Here is a 26,851-nt window from a genome sequence, read left to right on the forward strand (position 1 = left end):
ACACGCACCCGTGTAGGACACGCAGCTGGAGCTGCACGCTCCTGTGCTCCGTCTAGCCGTTCGTGGCTGCTGCAGTCATTAAGGAATAACCCAGCAGACAGGAGAGCTCTCCCTCGCTTTCAAACAAAAAAAAGGCAATGTAGTAATAAGAATCTTAAAACAAGAAATTCTCAGTGAAGAAACAGTTATTTAAAAAATGGGAATCTTACCAATGAAAACCACATTAACAGAAACGGACTGTATAAGTGACATCCAATAACAGAACATACATTTTTCACAAGCTCACACAGAAGATTTATCAAGACAACTATTCTGCTGCACAACACATTAACCAATTTAAAAGAAAGTGACACACAGCATACACTCGCAATTCACAATGAAATTAAACTTGAAGTCATTAACAGAAACATTAGATGGGAAAAGAAATCACAGATGTCTAAAGATTAATACTTGCAAGTAACATGGGGAAAAAGCACCAAAGGAAGATTAAAATACTCTGAATAAAAAACAAGAATATGTTTTTGAGATACAGAAAAAAGTACAATAGGGGCTATTTGTAGCACTCCGAATGTAATTGTTTTAATTACTATCTGAAAGGCAGAGTTACTGTGTTTTACTCCCCAGACGGCCACAATGCTCAAAGCAGAGTCAATGTGAAGCCAAAAGCCTCTTGCACGTCTCTCACCTGGTGCAGGGCCCAAGCATGTGGGCCTTCTTCCGCTGCTTTCCCAGGCCGTAGGGAGTCATATCGGAACAAAGAAAAATCTAAAACCTAAGCTACTTTGGGAAACTTAGAAGGAGCAGCCAAAAAAAAAAAAAAAACCACACCAAAAAAACCTTTACAATAATAACAAAAATGACAGAAATCAATAAAATTAGAGAAAAGCCAATGCAACCAAAACCTTTGAAAAGATCAACAAAAAATGACCTCCCCCACCGCATAAGCTATTTGAAAAAACTCCAACAAACAAAAAAGAAACACCAAAGATACAAATTACTAACCATCACTTTGATCCCATGGACACTAGGCATAAAAAGAACACAATGACTGCACAACAGCCAAAACCTTCACAGTTTTTGTTGGAAAGACAAATCTACAGGGAGAAGGACAGAGAGATCTCCCACCCGCTGGTTCACACCCAAATGGCTGCCAGCGGCTGGAGCTGAGCCAATCCAAAGCCACGAACTAGTAAGGAGCTTCTTTCTGGGTCTCTCACATGGGTACAGGGGCCCAAGGCCTTGGGCCATCCTCTGCTGCTTTCCCAGGTCATAAACAGGGAGGTGTTAACGGAAGTGGAGCAGCTAGGACTTCAACGGGTGTCCACACAGGATGCCAAGCACAGCACGCCAAAGATTCGTCTGTTATGGAACCACGCTGGCCCCAAACCTTAACAACTTAAGACAAAATCGAATTCACTTAAGAAATTCACACAAGAAAAAGTAGTTCTTGATTTTTTGTAAAGATTTACTTATTTTTATTGGAAAGGCAGATCAGATTTATGGAAAGAAGGACAGAAAGATCTTCATTTATTGGTGAACTCTCCAGATGGCTTTAACAACCACGGCTGAGCCAACCTAAAGCCATGGGCCACTTCTTCCCAGCACAGCACACTTGCAAGGTGAGGCTCCCTTCCACCCATTTCAAAGACTGTCATGGAGTTCCTGACTCCCGGCTTTGGCCTGTGATGGCAATTAGGGAGTGAACCAGCAAGTACAAGATCTTTATTTCTTGGGCCCGGCATCATGGCCTAGCAACTAAAGTCCTCGCCTTGAACATGCCGGGATCCCATATGGGTGCCGGTTCTAATCCCAGTAGCTCCACTTCCCATCCAGCTCCCTGCTTGTGGCCTGGGAAAGCAGTCAAGGATGGCCCAATGCTTTGGGATGGTACACCTGTGTGGGAGACCTGGAGGAAGTTCCTGGCTCCTGGCTTCAGAATTGGCACAGCACCAGCCGTTGTGGTCACTTGAGGAGTGAATCACCGGACGGAAGATCTTCCTCTCTGTCTCTCCTCCTCTGTATATATCTGACTTTGTAATAAAAACAAATAAATCTTTAAAAAAAACTTTCTTTGCCTTTCAAATCGTCAACTGCCTGTTATTAATGGAAATAGCTAAGAGGAATGTGAAATTAAAGACATAGCACCAAAAACCATGCCAGTATAAATAAAGTATGAAAATGCATACAACCACATAGGATACAGTTCTGACAAGAGGAATCAAACAAAACAAAAACAGATGTTGCATACTCAACATTAAGATGTCAGCTCTGGTTTGGCTTTGTGGGGCCTGTGATGTCCGCAGCCCGTGTGCTACCAGTGTGAGTCAGGCTGCCCCACCCACCTCCCGGCACCCACACATGAGACACCCCGAGGAAGCTCTCAGCTCTCGGCTGCAGTCTAGCTCAGTCCTGGCCACTGGGGCCAACTGGGAGTAAACCAGCAGACTGACAATCTCTTTCTCTTGCTGCTTCTGTCACTCTGCCTTTCAAATAAATTAACTGAGAACAAAATGTAATGGACAGAATTTTTTTAATGGACAGCCATATTGGAGGAACGTTAGAAGCCTATGTAGTTTTTATGGCATATATATTTTAATTTGTACTGAAAGGGAAAACAATCTTAATAGTTTCTGTTTGGTATGCATATATATATATAATCTCTAAAGAAAACACTAAAAACACAGTAGTCAAAAATATAATAATCTTTGAGATCTGATAAGTTTTCAAATAACTCAAAAGAGGTGGAAGGGATGTAAAAACAAAGTAATAAAAAATAGAAATAGACACAAACAGAAAAATAAAATGAGAGGCAGGAGTTGAACCTATGAGGCAGTATGAGTTCCAGACCCAGGCTCTGGCTCCTGAGAATACAGCTTCCTGTAGACCTGGGGAGGCAGCAGCTGAATTCCTGCTGCCACAGTGGAGATCTTAATTGACTGCATCAACAAAGAAAATGTAAGCAAACGGAACAATGGAGTCATTCTTACTTGAGCTTCCTGAACTTTCTGAAGCTCTGACTGAAAGTCTTCCCCATTTCCATTGTCCTCATCAGTATCACTGCAAACTCCACAAAAAAATGTTGGTGGGAGCTTTAACATATCTGCTTTCGCTTTCTCTTCAACTGTTGGCTTCTTTTCCCAAACAATGACACATTCTTTCTCGTGATCTGAAAAGTTCATAGAACACAGCAAAGGAAAAAAAAATCTTTCGATTAAGTCCAATTACTCAATAATGGTTGTCCTCAATGTAATATAACCCCCAGCAACAAGTCCTATGAATGTGCCGGTCCTGTGACACAGCTGGTTAAACTGCTTGCAACAGCAGTGTCTCATTTTCCAGTCCTTATTCAAGTTGTTCAAATCCCAGCTGCCCCATTTCCAATCCAGTTTCCTGTTATGTGCCTCGAAAGGCAGCACTCGGGAGTTAGGATGGAATCCCTAGCTCCTTGTCTCAATCCCACACAGCCCTGGCGCTGCTGTCATTTGGGACGTGAGCCGGTTGATGCGTAATCCCCTTCTCCTCTCCCCTTTGTTTCTGACATGCTGCCAAATAAATCTTTTAGCACAAATGGCTTGTAATGGAGAATAAAGTCAGTAAAAGAACAATGTTTTTCACTAGTATAATTTCAAAGTATTTTCAACCATCATGTACATATTGCCAAGTAAAACTGACAATTACAGAAATGATTAGACTAAGCACTTGCTTCTAAATAGACTTGGTAGTTCTTTACATTTAACATACCTGCTGGGTTTTCTTCTGCGGGCTTACGTTTTTCTGAGTCATCCAGATAGAGTTTTCCATTAAGTTTTCTGACAGCTGTTTCAAAGTCTTCATCTTAAATGAAAATTAATAATATTAGATAAATTCTCCTAACACTTGGGATTTTTCCTAGCCAGAAATCTGATTACACTTAACTTCATTCTCCCCATCTAAAAAGCAGCCCATCTTGCCAGTTTATAACCTCTCTGCATCCCCTATATATAGTCCCTGCGTCTGCTCAGGACCTCCTCTGCTACGAGCTGCTCAACTAGCACTTCCACATTTTCCCATCTCCTTGTCCCACAACCCAATCCACCCTATTGAGGCTTGGCCGGACTCATAACCAGGCTGCTGAAAAACTACAAAATGGCATACAAGTTTTCTATCACTGGTGTCCTGTGTGCCCTCTCTTTCAATACTCTCAAAAGGCCTGTATGACATATGACAGCCACCTGCTCAAATTGATGAATGAATAGCACACTGATCATTAAATCTACTGACTACATACGTGGATATACATCCATGGTAATCTATCTGTAAGGGTATCAGTGATGAATTCTAAGAGGCAGGCTTAAAATAAATAAAGCATACTTGCAATCACTAAGATTGAAGAACAGAATATTTTCAAAATAACAAAGATTTACCATCGTCATCTTCTTCACTAACATAATCTGGTCTATTCTTATAGCAGAAGAAAGTTGGAGGAAGTTTAAGTTCAGCTGCAAGGGCTTTTTGGTCAGGAGTCGGGGTTAGTTCATACACAATGAGAACATCATCTGAGGCAAGATCTTCAGGGTCTTTTGTCTCTTTTGCTACAACAGAAGTAAATAATAATAAAGATGCTAAGAACTAGCATTAACATCAATACGCTAACTGAAAATAAAAACCATGGTATCCATCTAGAAGTTAAAACGGCATACTGATAAAAACATACAGATCTGACGCAGAACAGAGGTCTAATTTAATCATCAATCAGAATTAGTATCCTGATTCAGTATTCTACCAAATGTCAGCAGCCATCTTCTATTTAAAACCCAGAGAGAGGTTGGTGTTGCGGAACAGAAAGCTGCTCTCTGTGATCCCAGTATCTGGGTTGTGTGCCAGCTGGAGTCCTAGGCACTGTCTCCCTAATCCAGTTCCCTGCAAATATGCCTAGAGAAGCTGAGTAGGGCCTGGGTACCTGGGCCCCTGGAACCCACATGAGAAACTCAATGGAGTTCCTGGATCCTGACACTGGCTTAATGTAGCTGCTGTGGGCATTTAAGGAATGACCACTGTCCCTACTTTGGCCATCCATTTCTGTCACTCACACTATCCAATTAAACACACTTAAGCAGTCTGTTGTGGTCTTACAGTAAGGAATCTCTGGCTAAAGGAACCAGCTAGTGTTCTGTCCAGCACTGTAAGCCACAATGAAGTACTTCAATGAAACGTGCTGTAAGTGTAAAAGTGCATACTAAAGTCTGAAAAACTGAAATAGAAAAGAATGCTAAAACAATGTCTCTATATGATTAGAAATTAAAGTGGTATTTTGGACAAAATAGCTTAAATCAAATATATTGTTAGAATTCTTATTTTTTCCCTTTTTCTTCTGCTCTTCATTTTAATATAGCTGCTAGAAAATTAAAAATTAAATACACAAGTTATCTTTTACTTCCATTGGACAACGCTGCTCTAGAAAGCTAAAGCCCTTCCTTTCACAATATTAAATTTCCCCCTCTTCTTCACTACCAAAATTTAGTATCAACTTCTAGCTTGGACAACAACTTCACACCATCAAATACAGATTTTTTTATTCCAATGCTGCCATTAGCTAATCTTGAATAAATATGGCAACCTTCTAAGCCCTTGGTTTTGTTATGTCTAAGGTCTTCATTTCTAAGCTGCCATGGAACTATGATACCAGATGCAAACTGTCCTACAAGAACAATGTTGGCAAATTTACTCAAGTCAGCAAGTCTTAACTTAAAATCCACAAACTGTGTATAAGTAATTACTCACTCTCCTAGTCTGCCTTTTGGCATAATTTCTCAGACTTCAAGTTAAGAAGAAACGACCCAGGGCCTGGTGTGGTAGCCTAGTAGCTAAAGTCCTCTCCTTACAGGCGCTGGGAACCCATATGGGTGCCAGCTCGTGTCCTGGCGGTCCCACTTCCTATCCAGCTCCCTGATTACGGTCTGGGAAAGCAATTGAGGATGGCCCAAGGCCTTGGGACCCTGTACCCATGTGGGAGACCCAGAGGAGGTTCCTAGCTCCTGGCTTCGGACTGGCTCAGCTCTGCCTGCTGTGGCCACTCCTCTGTGTATCTGACTTTTCAATTAAAAAAAAGAAGAAATAAATCTTTAAAAAAAAAAAAAAACAAGAAGAATAGAAGACATTAATAGCCACCTTCACTGGTAATAACTAGTGTACTTTAAGTCTGAAGGTCTTAGATACCAGACTGCTCTTGTATCTATCATTGTACTCAGCTGACACACTCAGGCTGTCACTGGATGCTAACGGTAAGTACTCATTTCTCCAGGCTCGCTCTCGAATGTCTGCAACAGATCTTACTTGCAGCTGCTCCACACTAGCAGCGCCATTTTACATTTGCAATCAGCAGACGGACAAACATACAAGCGATACAATGATGGTTCTTCAAAATGCAGGCTAACTCTCAAATCCAATGGACAGAAAGTCAGTCCTAAGGGGAAACCGTTCCTGCTGCTGGCAAGCTTGAAAACTGACGGCCATTAGTGGCTGAACACAAGGGTTAGAGAAACAGTCCTCATTAAGCGGAGCTGAGATGATAAAGCGATGAGGTCCAAACACAGCAAAAACAGTAAGTGAAGAGAACACAGGCTATCCAAGGAAGCCGTCAGGGTGTCACAGCATCACTCTGCTGGGCCTGCCGTACTCCAGCATGCACGGTAAGCACTTGACTATACGCAGCCACAAGTACTTTACTAACAACTACCAGGGGCTCATCGTATCATACGGAGAATACTATTTCTATACCTTCACTCTCAGGCTGTGAGGAAGGGGTGCTGGTCCAAAAGGCCATGGGATTAGATTTAAAAAGGCTAAAATTAAATCCTAGAAAATAAAGAGCATCCATTCTTGAACATTTTGGGAAACAAACAGGATCTCAAAATACAAAGCCAGCATTTCATTAAACAGTCCTAACATCCACATAGTGGCTTCATTCTCTTCGCACTTAATACATTGGTGACAAGACTAATCCATATGGTATGTGAACATCTGAAAAATATCACGCTAATAAAAACAAACTGCCTCAACTGGTTAGTCCTCCACCTCCAAGAAGTGGAATTACATATGAGCCAGTTCAGGTCCCACTGATCAGGTCCCACTGTTCTGCTTCCCATCCAGCCCCCTGTTCGTGGCCTAGGAAAGCAGTGGAGGTTGAGACACTGCACCTATGTCAGAGATGGAGAAGAAGCTCCTGTTGGGCTCCCCACTGGCCTTGGCGCCCATTCGGGAAGTGAACCAGCAAATGGATGATCTTTTTCACTCTGTTTCTCCCCACATCTGTAAATCAGCCTTTACAATAAAAATAAATTTTTAAAAGGGGAGGGGTTCTTTCCCTCTGCTGTATATGCTGCTCAGTATCTTCTAATAATTGAGCTCTATTAAGTAATGTACACACAACCTCTATTAACATGAAGAAAAACAAGTATTTTTTGGGCTCACAAAGCAGTGGTTATAATCTAACTTATAATAACAGTACTATTCTACAAAGAATACATAAAGAACGTTAAAAGCAAAAAAAAAAAAAAAAAAAAGAACTGTTTAAACTAGGCACTTACCCTTTTCTGGTGTTTTAAATACGTAACTGGCAGAGGCTTCTTCCTTTGGAAACGACACAGAGAGACTTCTGGTTTTGCCATCTGAAGGATGTTTGGTGTCCAAGTTTTTTGACAGCTCACGTTTGCTAGGCTCGACCTCCTTTTCAGATCCATTCGGGACTAACGAATTAGTTTCACTGTTATTTTTCAAAGGTGCATTAAAACTGAATCCAAACAAAGACCCAGTGGCTGAACTATTGCCAAATGCAAATGGCTTTGATTTTTCACTACTAAAAATGCTTTTAACAGACTCTGAACCAAACACAAACTTGGGAGGAGACACCACAGCCTTTGTTGTGGCTTCAGATACGCTAAGCACTTCTCCAACTTCTGAAGTTGTTTCTGGTAGGTCATTGCCCTGATTTAAATCTGTTCTCTCTCGTGTAGTTTCTTCGAACACAGCCACGGCAATCTTGCCACAGGGCGACTCTCTGGGAGTGCTGGACCGAGAAACATGCGGTGTTACCAAACAATGTTTTTCTTGTGCTGCTTTTGCTTCATCGAAAATTTTCTTAAATGAGTCTGCAACATCTTGTAGTTTAAAACGGACAGCTAAGTGTTCTATTTTTCTTTCACCGTCCGCAAAATCGCAGGCAGTCCACACCCATACTCTTTCTGTCCCCTTCATATTTTGCAAAGTCATATCTGGAGTTATTCTGTGATTGGCACAAAGTTTTAATACCTGGTCCCTTCTCATCACTATACGAACTTGCTTATTGTCATAATTCTGTAGAATCTTTATATCGCCAATGCCCCTTTCTTTCCACTGACCGGCGTCTTTATCATACCTGTACAGTTTTGCTCTGTGACTGAAAACCACTTGCTCATTTTCCTCCCCACTGGAAACCTCAACTAGATCGGGCAAAGGTACAACAGGCTCAAAATACTGTCCATCTCTCTCTTCTTCCTGGGTCACATCAGACTCTTCATCGGTGCCTACCGAAACCCTGCTCTGATTCAATTTGGCAGGAGATTTAGATGGACTCAAAGCAGACTTAAAACTGAAGTTAAATCCAGTCGTTGACTCACCAAAGCGGAAAAGGTTTTTTCTCACAGGGCTGCTTGCCAGCGGAGAGGCATGCACTGAACTGCTGCTTACACCATCATCTAGAGCATCTTCTCTCAAATCATAGTTATCCCACTCCAAGGTGGGCCCGGTGTTTTCAGGATTCGGTTTGACCGTGGTGTCGGAAGCGCCGGCAGAACCTGCCCCGGAACACTTACTCTCTTCATCACTGACTTTGGCTTGATCATTTGTCAGAAACGTTTTGAAATCTTTCAGTCCACTCTTCATCTCCTCAGCCCTCTGTATTAACTTGGCAGCTCGGCCAGTATCTACGAGTTTATGGGGAGTTTGAAGTGGTATATCCAACAGCAGTCGCTGACACTCCTCAAATTTCTGCTTGAATTCTTCAGCCAGCTCTGGGGTTTTAAATTTTGCTGCCAGCTGCTCTAGTTTGGCATCACCATCAGAGAAATCACTAGCTAACCACATCCATGCTCGGTCAGATCCAGACAGAGGCTTCAGATTCATCGTAGTTGTTATCCAATGATTAGCACAAACCTTCAGGACTTGTTCTCTTCGCATCAACATTCTTAGTTTTCCGTTCACCTCGTTTTTGAGGATTTTTAAATTCCCCAGACCCCTTTCTTTCCACTGACTGATCTCGGCATCAAATCTAAATAATTTCACCCGCTGTGAATACAGAACTTTCTCGTCTTCTTCTCCTGTTACGAGCTCCACTTTCTCAGGCATCTGAACTACCGGCTCAAAGTGGATGTCATCACTGTCCTCTGTCTTGTAGGCGTCGTCGTCTTTCTCAACGTCAGCGGACGTGTTGGCTTTCTCGGCCACTTTCCCACTCTGTGAGGAGAATAACTTTTCTCCAGCACCTAAAAATCCCTTGAAATTGGGGTCTTTTGTGCCAAATTGAAATCCTTCTCCTGAAGTTGATTTTGCAAGATCTGCAAAGGTGAAAGTGCTACTTTTCTGACCAAAGATCACACCACTATCATTTTTCTGGCTGCTAGCATCCTGTATCTGAAAGCCAGCATCATTTTCAGGGTAGTTTTCCTTCTTCTCTTGATTTCCTTGTTCCTGAATACCAAACTTAAACCCGCCAGCAGACGCAGGAATGGAAAATGAAAATCCTTCTTTTGCTGACTGAGAGTCTGTGTTAGAACCCTGAAATGTAAATGAAGGTTTAGTTTCTTGATCCACATGTCCAAACTTAAATCCTTGCTCTGTACTTCCAAATTTAACAGTTTTTTCTGAAAAGTTACTTTTGAATCCTGTTTCCACCTGACTTACAGAAGAGTCACTGAACTTTGCTTTAGAGCCCAACGTGGATGCTGAGGGAGCTTCCGCCACAGGTTTAGCAGTTGGATTAGCCGCATCACAAGCCATACATTTTAAGGAAGAACTTCCATTTCGTACAAAGCAAACACTGCAATCCCACTCTCCTTCCTTTTTGGCGAACATTCCTTCTAGTCCATTCTTTGGAGCCTTGCACATCTCTGAAGAGGCAGATGCAGGAACAGAAGTCGGCTCATTCTGTTTCCTCGGACTCTGACAAGCAACGCATTTTGTAGCAGCTGCTTCGTTCCGTACTAAGCATGCACTGCAGTCCCACTGTCCCTCCTTCTTGGTGAACATGTCCTCAAACCCACTCTTAGGAGTGGTTGTCTCTGAAATACCAAACTTGAAAGAGGCCGGAGCTGCAGGAGCTGCAGGAGCTGCAGGAGCTGCAGCAGACGGACCTGATTTACCTGGATTCTGACAAGCAACGCATTTTGTAGCATTTGCTTCATTCCCTACTAAGCACACACTGCAGTCCCACTGTCCCTCCTTCTTGGAGAACATGCCCTCAAATCCTTTGCTCTGTGGTGCTTTACCTGCCTCTGAAGCAGCAAATGTAAAAGAGACAGGTGCTGAAACACAGGTAGGCTGATTCTGCTTCCTTGGGTTCTGACAGCCAGCACATTTTGTAGAGCTCCCTTCATTTCGTGTTGAGCATGAGCTGCAATCCCACTGTCCCTCCTTCATACAAAGCACAGATCTGAAATCACTACTCACAGACTTGGGGAGATCTCCCTGGCCAAATTTAAAGGAAGCCTGATGAACAAATGAAGATCCACTCTTGTTAGCGGGTTTTGTATTCTGGCATGCAATGCACTTAGATACAGTAGGTTCATTTCTTACTAAGCAAACATTACAATCCCACTGACCTTCTTTCATTGCAGCCACTGAGGCAAATCTATCCTGATTGCTTTCTGGGCCAGTTTTAGGAACGGGAACGGTTTCAACTAATGGTGGGCCAAGGAACTCTTTATTGCTTGACTTGAGATTTTGGCATGATACACATTTCTTCACAGTTGCAGCATTCTTAAAAGAACAGCTGTTACACTGCCACCAAGACCATTCATTCTTTGCAACTTGAAAATCAAACTTCATGGTTCCAGCATCTGAGTTACAAATGTCCTTATTGTCATGGCTTGTGGAATCTTTCACTAATCTGACGGTCTCATTTGGTGCTGCTGCTGAATTTGTTCCCAAAGCTTTTAAAATGCTCTGGGCCTCTTCAAACTTGCACTTAAAAAGTGCTGCTTCCTCAGGAGTTTTGAATCTGATAGCTAGCTGTTCTGGTTTGGGTGACTCATCTGCATAATCAAGAGCATGCCATACAAAAGATTTGTCTGATGCAGTATTCGGTGTCAATTTCATATCTGGACTAATATAATGATTTGCACAAATTTTCAATACCTGCTCTCGCCTCATGAGAAGGCGCATTTTACCAGATATTTTATGCCTCAGTATTTTTACATTGCCAATCCCACGTTCCTTCCATTCTTTGGATTCTCCATCAAAACGAAATAATTTTGCACGGTTACAAAAGAATTCTTCTTCATCTTCCTCACCCGTCTTCACGTCAACCTTATCAGGAAGAGGAACCACCGGCTCAAAGTGAGGGCCGTCGTCATCATCGTCCCCTTGCACACTTCCTGTATCGGGATCAGGAGTCTTGCTTGCGAGCTCTGGAGCAGGCGACCCAAACAGTGACTTGCCTGCACCATGGAAAGTAAACATCTCATCACTCCTACGGAAACCGGAATTCTTTTGCTGATTTGGCCCCATGTTTTCTGTAAATGAAATTCCAGACACATTTTTGCTTCCAAAATTGAATGCATTTCGAGGTCCAGTGCTTTGATTAGGAGTAGGTTTGTGTCCACTATAGCAATCTCCTTGCAAAGGTTTATCTGAAGTCAGAAGCACTAGAAGCCTCTCACTATTGCTGGAAGGTGTGGGAGCAGGCTGTGTTACAACCTGAGGGGAAGAAAACGTGAAGTCCCCATCATTTGATTTAAAATTGGAGTTAAACTTGAAAGAAGTCGGTTGTGCTGTATGCGCTGGAGTCGTCAACGGTGGCCTTACCCCTTCACCTTGCACAGGCTGAACAAAATTTGTTTTTCCAAATTCTATACCCTTGGAGTCTGTAGATCTTGAAGCAGGAGTCGCAACTGGAGGTGGTTTTGTGAAATACCCTGGTTCTGGCAAAGATGGATTAGTGTTTGTCTGCTGAACATTGTAATTAAAATAATCATCACCCCTGGGTGACATAATTCCTGTTGCAGGAGACTCAAAACGCGATGGAGGACCATACATCTCCTGAGAGAACATACAAGCAGACGAGTTTTGTACCGGTGGTGTGTGCATCTGTTGTGAATATGCATAAATATGCTGCTGGGGTGGAAGCCTGTTCATGCCATAAACTGGACCCTAAAAGAAAAAAAAAAGTTGAATATTTTACTGACTGTCTACAAATATATGTAACTGGATATAATCACAGTATCATAAACCTTACACCTAAGTACTATCAAATGAAAAAACAATCTTCAGGATACACAGAGCACAATTAAGAAACGACAACATTTTACTTAACGCTTAAGTTATTATCTTACAAAACTACCTCTACAGTAACTTCATAGAGCAAATCTGCTGATTTATAAACAATTTGCCAAAAAAATGTTAACAGTAACGATAACAATAATGAACACTAACATTTAGTGAGCTTATATTACATACCAAGCTAGGCACAGTTCTATGGACATCAGATATGTCTTTTTAATATTCTCAAAAACTCTATGAAGGAAATCTACTCAAGGTCAAACTAAGCAGAAACACAAAGGTCTAAATGCACTCAACCCTCAAAGCCCGCATATTCAACTACTATTGCAATGTTACAGCTTCATTGCTAATACAGCCTCATTAACACAAACAGTACTTATCACATGGTGCTTTAGAAAGAACACTAATTGTATTTCTGTCAAACAGAATTGTTCAGAACTCAAAACTATCACCATTCTCATTTTTTAAATATTCTAAATATTTAAATTTATGATAACAATGTTACAAAAAATTGTGTAACTTTTGTATGTGGAGAGATTTTTAAAATATCCTCATATTCAATGACATAAGTTTGAAACCTGAATTGATTTCTTTGAAAGGAGCTTAATTAAGAAGGTGATACTTAGTTTGGGGAGGGGTGGGAGAACCCAAGTATCTATGTAACTGTGTCACATAATACAATGTAATTAATGAAGTTAAATAATAAATAATTAAAAAAAAAATAAAAAAATAAAAAAAATAAAATAAAAAAAAAAAAAAGGTGATACTTAGAAAAGAATAAATTAACGCCTTTTGTTACCTTTGTGGGAGTAACATTAGCTGCTGGTCTGAGAAGATACTGGGAATTATACGCTGGTGACTGACTATAATACACCGAAGGACCAGTAGTTGAAACTAAAGAAAGAAAAAGAAAAAGCATTATACAGGCAGCATTATCTCTGTAAGAACTGGAAGCGCAAAAGCAACAGAAATCAAACAGAGTGTAACTATACATGTTTCTAATTTTCACACATCAGTATAAACCGTTAACAGAGATTACAAAATAGCAAAGCATGGAAAATATTGTTTAATGACATAAGGAATAAGAGAATGACAGTAAAATGGCCAACAAAATTAAATACTTAACGGCCTTTAAAAAGAAATCAACAAAATAGTTGGCTCCGTTTTCTAAAAGAAAGATCAGCAGAATATAGAATCAAAATCATGATCAGCACCAGAACAAAGGAGGATTCAAGGAACCAAATGTATTTCAAGGACCACTTTCTGAAGTACGTCTTGAAAATCTGCTGAATTCAGAGGTAGTTTTTATACACTAATACTACTGCAGAAAACATTTAGACAAATAATCAACTGATAAATTGCAGAAAAGATATGACACAAAACGTGCTTCTCTGCTGCGTACATTCAACTTATACCAAGAATTATCGGTAGCTTTAGCTCAGTAAGTATTTACTATATTTTATAATAACATAGCGTACCTCCTCATATATGCACGAATACTCCTAGTAATTCCATGAGGGAAGTATCTCTACATTCCAGATATTAACCATACAAAGTTAGGTAGAGAAAAAGTTCTAAAAAAAACCGTTCCCTGTATACAGTCATAATGCAAAATGTTTTCAAAATAAATTGTAAAATAAAATTGCAAAATTGCAAAAAACTATCTGCCTCTATACAGGCCAACAGTGATTTCCCAGAAGCTAAAATTCTCAATCAGGCATTTCCTTAGTACCTAACATTATTCTTCAACTTAAGGAGAAAATCCCTCTTCAGATTCGCCTTATCACTGCTGGTCAAGATCAAGTGCAGGGCTCGGCGGTGTGGCCTAGCGGCTAAAGTCCTCGCCTTGAACGCCCCAGGATCCCATATGGGCACCGGTTCTAAACCCGGCAGCTCCACTTCCCATCCAGCTCCCTGCTTGTGGTCTGGGAAAGCAGTCGAGGACGGCCCAAATGCATTGGGACCCTGAACCCGCGTGGGAGACCCGGAAGAGGTTCCTGGTTCCTGGCATCGGATTGGCGCGCACCAGCCCGTTGCGGCTAACTTGGGGAGTGAAACATCGGATGGAAGATCTTCCTCTCTGTCTCTCCTCCTCTCTGTATATCTGACTTTGTAATAAAAATAAATCTTTAAAAAAAAAAAAAAAAAAGATCAAGTGCAGATCCACCTTATCTGAGATGTTACTAAAGCGTTCTTTAAGCCTTCCATACAAGTAAGCAGATAAGCTTAGTTTCCCTCTGCTTTATTAATACCAAAACCAACTTTCTAGAAAATAACATACACAGACAGAAATTTACATGCATAAAAACAAACACAGGGCCCGGCGGTGTGGCCTAGCGGCTAAAGTCCTCGCCTTGAAAGCCCCGGGATCCCATATGGGCGCCGGTTCTAATCCACTTCCCATCCAGCTCCCTGCTTGTGGCCTGGGAAAGCAGTTGAGGACGGCCCAATGCATTGGGACACTGCACCCGCATGGGAGACCCAGAAGAGGTTCCTGGTCCCGGCATCGGATTGGCGCGTACCGGCCCGTTGCAGCTCACTTGGGGAGTGAAACATCGGATGGAAGATCTTCCTCTCTGTCTCTCCACCTCTATGTATATCTGGCTTTCCAATAACAATAAAATCTTTAAAAAAAAAAAAAAAAAAAAAAACACATATATAGACAAGTTATCTTCCGGGAACAGGGTGAGAAAAATCAACCTCACCAAGCTAGGCTTACCCAGCTGCCTGCTCACCTGTTAATGACGCTCCAGGAAAAGTCTGTGATCCCTGAAAACCATCAGGCACTGAGTCTGGTCCATAATTCTCTGTGGGCCAACGATGAGGAGATGCTGAATTACTGCTATTTAGTTTCAGTTCCTGCATTTCTCTCTATTGGAAGAAAGTAATTTTAAACATTTAATTATACCCAAAACAATACTAAGGGAAACAACAAAATATTCTCAACTTAACTCCTGGCCTCGTGCTTGCTCGGGTTCTACACCCTGCTTCTGAATGCAGCTTCCTGCACACGCACCTGTTGACGGCTAAGTGATGGTGGTCCTTACCACCCACACAGGAGACCCAGGCTGAGCTCCCAGGTTCAGGCTTCCCACTCAACCTAATTTCAGTCACTTCAGGTATTCACTGAGAAAACGCAAAATCAGAAGCTCTGTCTCTTAAATGAAACAAGAAAAACAAATCCTTGATTATATCTTTTAAGAGATTCTACTTTCCAAATCAATCCAAGTGTGAGATGCTACTTAAGAACACTATCTTTGGGGCTGGTGCTATGGGGTAGTACTGTGCCTCCACCCACAGTGCCAGCACCCGCACCCGAGTGTTGGTTAGAGCCTCAGCCGTTTCCCTCTTGCTCCAACTTCCTGAAGATGGCTTGAAGAAGCAGCTGAAGACGGCCCAAACCCTTAGGACTCAGCAACTACGTGGGAGACCTAGGAAAGGTCCAGGCCCCAGGCTTGAACCTGATCCATCCCCAACCAGTGCAGCCATCTAGGAGTTCAATCAAAAAATGGAAGATCTCTCTCCTTCACCTCCACTTTCTGTAGCTCTTTGTCTTCTTCTTCTTTTTCTTCTTCTTCTTTAGATTTATCTATTTTTATTAAAAAGTCAGATATACAGAGAAGAGGAGAAACAGAGAGGAAGATGATTCACTCCCCAAGTGACTGCAACGGCCGGTGCTGCGCCAATCCAGTCAGGAGCCAGGAACCTCCTCCAGGTCTCCCACACGAGGACAGGGTCCCAAGGCTTTGGGTCATCCTTGACTGCTTTCCCAGGCCACAGGCAGGGAGCTGGATGAGAAGTGGAGCCGCCGGGATTAGAACCAGCGCCCATATGAGATCCCGGCGTGTTCAGGGAAGGACTTTAGCTGCTAGGCCACCACACTGGGCCCAGCTCTGACTTTTTAAAGAAACTAACTTTTAAGGAAAAAAAAAAAAAAAACTTAGGGGTGGGGGGAATTCCAGTGCATAAAAACAAATGTGTCACATTATGCAATGAAATTAATAATAATAAAAAAATTGCACAAAAAAAAAAAAAAAAAAAAAACCTTAGTAAAGACCCACACATTTCTGGCTTCTGATTGTCACATTCTCTAGTTTACAGTTTTCAACAATCCAGATCACTCCCACATGTCAGCTTTTCACTTGTCCATACATACAGGTATGCATTATCCCACATTCACAGAGCAATGCTCTTCACTCTCAAAACAGAAACTGAAAACTAAAAATGAAATGAAAGGCAAAGGAAAGGAAAGAGGGAAGAAAAGATGGGGGGAGGGAAGGAAGGAAGGAAGGAAGGCAGGATGGTTAAATGTTTGAGAAGGTGGACATGCTTACCCTAACTGGACATTATACAATCTACACAAGTATTGTACAATTCTACAGTATTCCATAAAAATGCACAATCTTTGAGCCAGACAGAAAATTTGTGTCAATTGTTTTAAATGAGAAAAAGAGGTACAAGAATGAATTGCACAGCAGGAATCTGAAAGCAGTCTGACTCAAAAAATGTTTTTCTAATACTGCTTTACTTCCCAAACTACATACCGCAGACACTCCTTCTAAAGTGCTTGTGTGTCTGCTAGATTCTCTCCTACTTAATAGACAACTAAACGCTAACACTCTACAAAAACCCCAATATCTACAAAAACAGTCTTCTAAAAAATGTCACTTGTGCCTAGCATCAGAGCATAAAAGGCCAAGCCGCTACCTGTGGCACTGAGATATCATTTGGGTCCAGCGCTGGCATCTCTCCCTCCGATTCAGCTCTCGGCTAACGGCCTGGTAAAGCAGCCAAGGATGGCCAGCTCCTTGGGCCCCTCCCAGCACCCACACGGGGGACATGAGAAAAGCTCCCAGCTCCAGCTGCTACAGCCATCTGTGCAGCGAACCAGCAGAGGGAAGACTTCCCTCTTCCTCTCCCTAACTCTGACTCCAAATAAAAATAAACCCTTAAATAAAATCAATCCTCTCAAGCCACATACTGATCAAGAAATTATTTGAGGGCCCAGCGTAACGGCTCAACTGGCTCATCCTCCCTCTTCAAGCCCTGAAATCACATGTGAGTGATGGTCTGTGTCCTAGCTACTCCACTTCCCTTACAGCTCCCTGCTTACAACTGGGGAAAGCTGAAACAGATGGTCCAAAGCCTTGGGACCCTATGCCGCGTGAGACCCGGAAGAGGCTCCTGGCTTCAGATTGGCTCATTCCAGCTGTTGTGGCCACTGGGGGAGTGAACCAGTGCACGGAGGATCTTTCTCTCTCTCCTTCTCCCCGTAAATCTGATCTGCCTTTCCAATAAAAATAAATGTTTTTTCTAAAAAAAATCACTCTCCCAGACACAGGCAACAGTCCAGGTTACACTGTACCTAGGCCAATGTTACACTACTGGGAGAAAAGCAGCTAGTAACTGGCGGGCATCCTGGGCCTGGTCAATGCCAAATCTGTGTTAACCATACCAGTGTGCCAGCACAGTTGCCTTTTCTATTTACTTTTTCCAAAGATATGTGGAAGGCAGATACCAGCACACCAACACACAGGGTGTGGGAACCTGCGCCCAAGTGTACATGGGGTCTGGGTAGGCAGGCAGGCAGGCAGGGCCCCAGGCTGGCAGGGCACACTACCAGAAGACCACACATGGGGGGCTGTAAATTGCTCAAGGAAGTGGATCTGGAGATATATGGGAGGGAAGACTGTTGATGGAGAACGTGACAGGAGAAGTGTGACTTTCCGGGGACTTTCAGCAACCTGGCTACTGCACTTACAGGCAAACGAGGGGGCTGGGACCAGGTGGTTTGGAGCAAGGAAACTGGAGGACCGTTGGGGCCAAAACAATATAGAGACCTGAGCTGGCATTCTTGGTATTAACCACCACCTACCAATGCACACAAAAGCCATGGCTTGGGGGCCTGCCTGGCAAGACAACGGTACCTACTAGTGAGTGTTGGGACAGGGAGTGGACTGTGCTAGGCTGGACCACGACACTAATCATCACACGAGAGAACCGAACCTGGGGGACTGTGGGCTCACCCCTGTGGGACTGCTGGTTTGCTCAAGTGCTGGGGTAGTGACAAGCTGAGCTAAGCATGACCAAGGAACTCAACAATACTTGTAGGTACTGAAATTATAAGCACCTGCAGGCACACCCAACGATAGGGTATGGTGTAGGCCGGGCTGCAACATCCACCAGTACACACAAAGGCCAACACTGTGGGCAGACTGCCAGGTAAGGGCCTAACACCAGCTGGCATTCATGGGATCTGAGTCTGGAAGTGGGCCTGGTGGGAGAACTAGGGGAACTTCCCTGTGGACCATAGCTCCCACTGGTGAGCATGTGAGTCAGGTCTGAGTGTTGGTCAGGCCCAGCAAGGGATGCTTCACTTTTCGGGAGGTGTGTGGGTTGGCTCTATAGAGAGCAGACCAGGCAGGGCCAAACCATAGCACACTGGCAGGTGCAGGAACAAAACTGACTGAGGCCATGCTGGGCTAAGTTATCACACCCACTGGTTTGTATGAGAGCCACGGAGGCTGAGAAGGGTTGGCTGTAGCACTCACCAGCAAGAGTTGGGACTGCGGTCAGGCCAGGTAGGCCAGGCCAGGTTACAGCATCTGATGGCAAAGGTCAAGGTAGGTGATGGGTTGCAATGGGCTGGGCTGGAGCAACCACTGACATATGCAAGATCTGTGGCTGGGAATGAGTTTGGTGGGGGAACTAAGGGGATTGAATGCTGAGCTGTGGTTCTCTATAGAGAGCACAAGAGCTGGAATGGGGAGTGAACTGTGCTAGACAAGGCTGTAGCATCCCTCAGCATGGGTGTGGCTTGGGTTTGCGGTGTGACAGACTGGGCTAGACTCCAGTACCCACTGATGCTCACAAGAGCCAGTGCAAGACTATAGCTAGGTCTCTGCACCCACTGAACCACATAAGAACTAGGACTGGGGGGAACCAGGCATGACTGGACAGTAATATCTCACAGTAAGAGCCAGAATGGGTTTCAGCTGGTCAAGCAAAGCCGGTGTTCTTGCCAAGACAGGAAGTGGGCCAAGCCAGCCTGGGCCGAAGACCCACCTGTGTACATGAGATCAGCCACAAGTAAGTGACTTGACAGAAGAGCTTGGGAAACTCCTCTGTCAGGACGCAGTCCCTGTAGGTGAGTGCAAGAACCAAGGCTGGGAACAGCCCAGACCAAGCCAGGTTACAGTACCCAAAGGCATATGGGTGGGTCATGTCTGGGGGCGGGCCAGACTGGTCCAGTTCATAGCACCTATTGGCAGAAATGGCAGATATGAGAACCGAGATGGGGTGCCGCACAAGCTGGGTTGGACCACAACACCAGCCAGTTCACATTAAGGGCAGGAATGGGGCCTGGTTGAGTTGGTCTAGGCTGCAGCACCCGCCAGCATGAGCTGGAACTGGGGGAAGATCCAGCAAGCCAGGCTACAGCACCCACTGGTGAATGCCAAGGTGAGGTGAGCCATGCCAGGCTAGGCTGCAGCTCCCACCAGCACTTGTAACACCCAGAATGGCCCTGTTAGGTCACTGCTCCTGCTGGTAGGTGTGAGAGATAGGACAAGAGCCAGACCAGGCTAGACAAGGGTACCTGTTGGCCTACATGACAGCTGAGTTAGGAGGAGAGCCAGGCTAGGCTAAGCAACCATACCCACTGGTGCATGCATGAGCCAGAGTAAGTGCAGGCTGGTTGTGCTTCACTGCAACGTCAGCTGGCAAGTGCTGGGAACAGGGGCAAATTCTGTCAACTAGACTGCAAAACCACCTGTGCAACAGGCGGCACCAGGAGTGGGCCCAGTAGGGAAATTCTGAGCCACTTCTCTGATGGGTTGCAACTCCCACTGGTAAGCATAAGGATCAGGACGGGGGGAGGGCATGGACAGGTGGTAGAATGACAGCATGAGTGTGGACTGCAGCACGGCATCAGCTGGGTTAAGCTAGGCTTTAACACCCTTGGATATATACAAGAGCTGAATGGGATATGGGACACACTGGACCAGCCTGCTGCACTTACAGACATGCACAGGAACCAGGGATGGGAGTGAGCCTAGCAAGGGTTATTGGGGGTCACTCCCACTAGTCTGCAGCTCCCACTGGTGTACATGAGGGCTGAGTGTGTGGTAGGCAGGGTTAGGCTGGGCCGCAGCATCCACTGCTTTGTGCATGTGACGGGGCTGCGGACAGACTGACCTAGTGACTGCAACCACCTAGGTGTACGTAGGGTAGACTGATGGGTGATGGACTGAGCAGGACTCCACACTGGCTGGCACAAACAGGAGTCAGGTTATGGTTACCTCTAGTGAGGTTTCTCTGAGGACTCCCTCAACTGGACCACTGAACTCACAACTTCAACCACAGTGAAAACCACAGGCTATGCGGTTTGACTGTGGAGTGCATGCATCAGAATTGGGTCTCCACAGTTGCGGAGGCTTGTATGATAGTCGGCACGCCCAGACGTTCATGGGGGACATGATAAATCAGTTTACTGAGGTCTGCAAAGGGCATCTCTTACCACAGAGCGCCAAAACAAACTGCACACTTCACCCGATGAGTATCTGGGAGAATGGAGACTCTAAGGTGCACTACGGCAGCCAATGGACCTTGGAATTATTTCCTCAACCTTGCAGCAATGAAATCAACAGCATCTCAGCACTATCAAAACCACTTGAGCAGTAGACTCTGAACATGCTCCACAACGGGGACCATGGGATGCCATCAGGTGGCCGTCCCCCACTGTGGCTGGGCTGCTGAAAGTGGCCCTCTCCCCTTCTGTCTCCACCTTCCCAAAACACCAGAAGAGAAAAGGAAATTGGAGACAGTTGTGTCATTCACTTCCCCGAATTCCTCGACGCTCCCCACCCTAACTGGTGGTCCACATGGGCATGCATTTCTCTCAACTATGTAAACATCATCGAAAATAAAACAAATTTATTATTACAAAAAAAAAAAAAAGTTTTGAAATTAAAAAATCACTGAGGGAGCTTGGAACTTCGAGCAGGCCACACTAGCACCACCCCACAGCTCCTTGCCAGCCAGCACACATGCTGCTGCTGCTCACCCTCAAGTACAAACCACACAAAACGGGGCTTCACACTGCCCTGCCTTCAGAGCAGCTAGGGTGTATTCACCACATGTGTTCCTCGCCAATATGTTAAAGATATACCTCCAGATTGTGAGATCTCAATATCTTGTTCTTTCTATCAATGCCTCTGTTCGTTTGGAGTCTCTTATTCTTACTTAATAAAACTGCACTTCTACTGTCACCATTGTGTCTTGTCTCATAAATTGTCACTGGTACCAAGACATGACTATGAACTCACCTCATTTGCATTCCGGCAATACTGCCACATAGTAAGGACTTGCATGGGGGTAAATTTACAAGTTTTAGTACATTAGTTACTGCTAAACAAGTATAGAAAACCTATTGGTAATTCCAATTCAAAATAAGAAAAGTTCCCTTAAATACAATGGCAGAAAATAATGTGTAACTGTATGTCAAATTCATTCAAAAGTGTTACAAAGGTAAAAAGGTTTTTTGAAACGGATCATTTTTCATTCCTAACTACAGGTTTGACACACGTTACATCAAAAGTCAATCTGAGAGTTGAATTAACAAAGCAAGTTACAATTAGTATGTAATTCAACCCAGACACACTTAAGAATGTCATCTGTGCCAGGAACCATGCCATGTTTTAGATAAAAGTGTATCTACCTTTGAAAATCCCAGTTTGTGGAAAAGATACACATGTAATTTCAGAAAGTGGTACGTAACACACACTTGCAACTTTAACTTCTTAGCCATAGAAGGGAAAACCTTTTGACCAGTTTTTAAAAGGCAGGGGAAAGGCCCAAGGAAGGCTCTCGGACTAAGGGACACAGCGACAGGAATTAAGTCACTCACCTTAATGTCCTCTACTTGTTGGCAGATCTTTTTCAGCAAAGAATTTTGATCTTCCGCCCATTGAGGTGGTGTTTTGGGAGAATACTTTAAAAAAAAAAAAAAATTGAACAGCAGGTATTTTAAATCTCCAAAACAGAAATACATGCCACTGCAATTAATTAATTTTCAACTTACCTTGTAGCTTTTACTAGGTGAAAGAGAAAATAAGGTGGGAGATGGTGTAGAGTGTTTGACTTCTGAATCCATATTCCGTAAAAAACCATTTTTATAAAAAGCACCTCCTTCGCTGTAGTCTGCAAGCTGCTGCATGACTGAATTGAGCATCTCTCTGACGGACTCCAGAGGCACAGGCAACTGAAAACACAAGGCATTAATTAAGACAACTAATCTGCTAAACTCTGAAAGAAGTCACTTTAAAAATGATTACAAAGACTTTATCCAAAAAATTCAGTTAATTTTTTTTCACTTCTATGAAATACAAACTTTATACTTCCTTTATGCCCTATTTTAAAAACAGTTTTTTTCTGACCAGTGCAGTATTAGCACCCCATATGTTCATGTCCCAGCTGCTCCTCTTCCAATCCAACTCCCTGCTTACTGGGAAAGCAGCGAAGGATGGTTCAAGTCCTTGGGCCCCTACACCTACACTGCAGGCCCCAAGAAGCTCCTGGCCTCAGAGTGGCTCGGCTCTGGTCGAGGACTGAACCTTGAGTAGTGAACAGAGAACAGAAGATCTTTCTGTCTCTTCCTGTCTGTAAATCTGCCTTCCCAATAAAAATAAATGTTAAAAAAAAAAAAGCTAAAAAAAAATTAGTTCTGTGTTTGTTTTGATTACAATGTCTGAGGTTAAAACATTTTTTTTTCGGGCCCGGCGGCATGGCCTAGTGGCTAAAGTCCTTGCCTTGGACGTCCCGGGATCCCATGTGGACACCGGTTCTGATCCTGGCAGCTCCACTTCCCATCCAGCTCCCTGCTTGTGGCCTGGGAAAGCAGTCGAGGACGGCCCAGTGCATTGGGACCCTGCACCCGTGTGGGAGACCCGGAAGAGGTTCCAGGTTCCCAGCTTCAGATCGGCGCGCACTGGCCCGTTGCGGGTCACTTGGGGAGTGAATCATCGGACAGAAGATCTTCCTCTCTGTCTCTCCTCCTCTCTGTATATCTGACTTTGTAATAAAATAAATAAATCTTAAAAAAAAAAAAAAAACACATTTTTTTCAAGAGATTCTATGTTAGAGTTCTTTTAATCCTACAAGTACTTTGGTAAAAATATACATAGATTCCCGAAAAAGAACGAGCAAAATTAAGGCAAACCAGCAAAGCAAACCAAGAATTTTCATTTCTTCTCTGCGTTAACAACAAGCTACTATTTCTGAGATCACCAAAATACAAAACCAAGGCAAAAGATGCCAATCACCCACATCACTAATACAAGGAAGTACAGACAAGAATCTTAACTTACTTTCCGGGCCACTGATAGATCTAAGTCACTCTCATCTATAATCTTTATCAGGTAGTCCCTGCTCTTTCTCAGATAGTTTTTGCATTCTTCTTGTTCTTCAGGAGAAAGGCCATCACTTTCAATGTCTTCTGCTTTCCTCTGAAAAATCTACACAGAGTGGTTTTATGAAACATGTTTCTAAATCAACAACAAAAAAAATCTTTTAACTCAATTAATGCATCTACTTACCAGTGCAAGATTCCAATAAGAAAAGACATTTTTTATCGATTCAAAAGCAGTCACAGCCTCTTCTACATTTCCATTAATTGAATCTAATATAGCAAAGGTCATGTGTGCCTCCTCTTCGTATTCACCAATCTCAGATGCCTAAACACAGTTAATAGTTTTTAATCAAACTGTTTCTACTCAGGGTATCAAATACAAATGATTTTCCAAAGACTTTTTATAATGTAACGAGATTCATTATTTTTCTGTCATAGGTTATTTGTGACAATGGATTTAGAAAGGCAGGCTACCATTAAATAGCAAGGCAATTGATCTAAATACTTTCCATTTCTTCATTTACGAACTGGAAATCCGTAACAAATTCACAAGGGACTCTTACCGGAATGTCTGCACTATGAAAATGCTTAAACAGAGGATCCACAGGTTCAGGAATACTGTTGTTCTTCCTGATTGTCTTCAACAAAGGCAAAACTTTTTTCCAATAATGAACGCTTCTGCCTATGTAATCCCGTTGATCATAAAAGAAATTAAGGTTGCTGCCCTAAAATGGAAAAAGTTACAAGTGCACAATCTTAACCAACAAATGCCATTAGACTTTAAAACTCATTTACAGCAAATGGATAAACTCCCAGCCCAAATAAAATGGAATCTTTAGAATCCCTTCTAGGGCCAGTGCCCCAGGACCCAATGCGCGTACTAGTTCAAGTACCAGATGCTCCACTTCTGACCTAGCTCCCCACTAATGCGATTGGGAATACAGCAAAAAACGTGGCCCGCGCACACGGAAGAAGCTCCTGGATCAGGACGGGCCTGCGGCAGCCACGACAGTCATCAGGGGAGTCCACCAATGGGTGGAAGATCTCTGTCTCTCTCCCTAATTCTACTGTTCAGAAAAATAAAACTTTTTAAAAAGTGTTCTTTTTCTTTTTTTTTAATTTAAAAATCACTACTCAACACCCCAAATACTGGAATAACAACCTTAACATCAGCGGTCAAGGTAGATCCAACATTTAAGACATTTTGAGATACTACCTAAAGAGACAGCCCAATTCAGTCTAGATTTGAAGAGCTTTAGGTGATATTCTGATCAAAGTGCTAATCATGTATAATGAATCTCACCAGTAAAGAGACATCAAATATTCAGGACGAGTGTCATCCTCACTTGCAAAGTCCTTTTAACTTCACTATACAGAAGTGAAGTTTTCAGCTTTGTGCACTCACCGTTTTCTGAAGGCATTTTGCCCAATGCACAAGCAGAGACGGTTGAAGCCCATGTTTTTCCTGGCCTCTCAGGGTGTGTATTTCATGCTGAACCAGAAGTCGTAATTTTGCTGAAGTTCCAGGTCTAAGAAAAAGGTGATTTAATAAAATCTCTTAAAAAATACACAGTTGAACACTTACATCTAATTAAAATCCAGTAAAACCCAGGCAGTAAGTTAGAAGAATACTTTTAGATGACTACTTACGTTGCCTTTCTGTGAATTAGATTACCAACTGCATCCCACCAAGATTTCTGCCTCTCTGTACAAAGCTGTTTACATACAGGAAGTGGCAAGCACAGAGGTTGGTAGGAGCTGTGGTGAGAACTAGATTTCTCCTTTAATTGTAAGTGGCTGGTATATATGACTCCAAGTAAAAATACCTGTTTTATATAAAAGAAAATGTAATTTAAGTATGAAAACAATTAAGTAAAATTCACAATGTTCAGCTTGCTAAAATCTTGGCTTACTTCAAGATCTAAAATACATATGGATTCAGGTGCATTCGTGTCAAGTCTTGAGGTTTCCTGGGGCAGATGATGAAAGAGCTGTTTCAGCCATTTTCGAATTGCAGGTAAGCTAGGCAATGAAGCCCACTGCAAGCCAAGCCAGGTAAGGTGCTGCAGACTGCCATTGTGTGCTCGAACGGCACCTGAAACACAAAAGGGAAAGTGGCTCAAGGCTTCAGAAATCTTCACCGTACCTTTAGTTTTGTCAAAACAACTCACAATAAAGGTGTCTTAGTTGGGGGTCAGTGCTGCAGCATGGTGGGTAAAACCAACGCCCGTGATGCCAGCACTTCACATGGGTGCCAGCCTCAGACCAGGCTGCTCCACTTCCAATCAGCACCTTCCCAATGCGCCTGGGGGCAGCAGAAGATGGCTCAAGTGGGGCCTCTGCATCTACATGGGAGACCAGGAAGCAGCTCTGGGCTGCCTGCTTTAGTCAGGCCCAGCCCCAGTGCTGCTGCCATGTGGAGAGTGAACCAGTGGAGGGGAGATCTCTGTCTCTTCCATATACCCTGTAACTCTTTCAAATAAATCAATGTTTTTCTAAAGGCGGGGGAGGGGGATTTTCTCAATTTGCTTTGCTATGTTAGAGCTGAGGAAAAGTTTATGATAAGCAAAAATCTCACACTCCTACTAAATGCATTTCCATTTTGTATACAGAAACGTCTAGTTGTGAGAGACAATGTGTGTACAAGAACTTTCACCCACTGGCTCATTTCCCAAATACCCAAAAAGTAGGCTCCAAATGACTGACAAGAACCCAGTAACCTGAGCCACCGTCACTGCCTCCCAGACTCAATCTTAACAGGAAGCTGGACTGAGCTTCTAGGCCACACCGCCAGACCCCAGCAATATTCTTTCTAACAGTGGAAAAACTACAAGCATGCTGGATGTACAATTACCAAAACCAAATTACACTTAACCCATTAAGTCCCAAATTTTCAATTCTGCAAATATTTCAATCTATTTCAAGGTTTCAAAA

At 43.2% G+C, this 26,851-nt stretch overlaps 1 protein-coding gene across 2 annotated transcripts in view; it reads right to left on the reverse strand.

Annotated features, from left to right (window-relative positions):
* LOC101532730 (E3 SUMO-protein ligase RanBP2) overlaps nt 1–26,851 on the reverse strand; it is a 56,993-nt gene that overhangs the window by 7,343 nt on the left and 22,799 nt on the right. The window contains exons 10-23 of one of the 2 annotated variants that reach the window (XM_058655117.1): nt 25,831–26,012; nt 25,568–25,743; nt 25,323–25,446; nt 24,481–24,642; nt 24,105–24,242; nt 23,877–24,023; nt 22,592–22,771; nt 22,418–22,501; nt 15,246–15,381; nt 13,310–13,404; nt 7,566–12,381; nt 4,404–4,571; nt 3,742–3,834; nt 2,988–3,166 (exon numbers count right to left, since the gene is read on the reverse strand). In XM_058655117.1, coding sequence (XP_058511100.1) covers nt 2,988–3,166; nt 3,742–3,834; nt 4,404–4,571; nt 7,566–12,381; nt 13,310–13,404; nt 15,246–15,381; nt 22,418–22,501; nt 22,592–22,771; nt 23,877–24,023; nt 24,105–24,242; nt 24,481–24,642; nt 25,323–25,446; nt 25,568–25,743; nt 25,831–26,012 — 6,680 coding nt within the window. Of the gene's footprint in view, nt 1–2,987; nt 3,167–3,741; nt 3,835–4,403; nt 4,572–6,660; nt 6,835–7,565; nt 12,382–13,309; nt 13,405–15,245; nt 15,382–22,417; nt 22,502–22,591; nt 22,772–23,876; nt 24,024–24,104; nt 24,243–24,480; nt 24,643–25,322; nt 25,447–25,567; nt 25,744–25,830; nt 26,013–26,851 lie in introns of those variants that run through there. The other variant, XM_058655118.1, reaches the window with a different exon arrangement.

The sequence above is a fragment of the Ochotona princeps genome, chromosome 26 (assembly GCF_030435755.1).
Source record: "Ochotona princeps isolate mOchPri1 chromosome 26, mOchPri1.hap1, whole genome shotgun sequence".
Lineage (NCBI taxonomy): Eukaryota > Metazoa > Chordata > Mammalia > Lagomorpha > Ochotonidae > Ochotona > Ochotona princeps.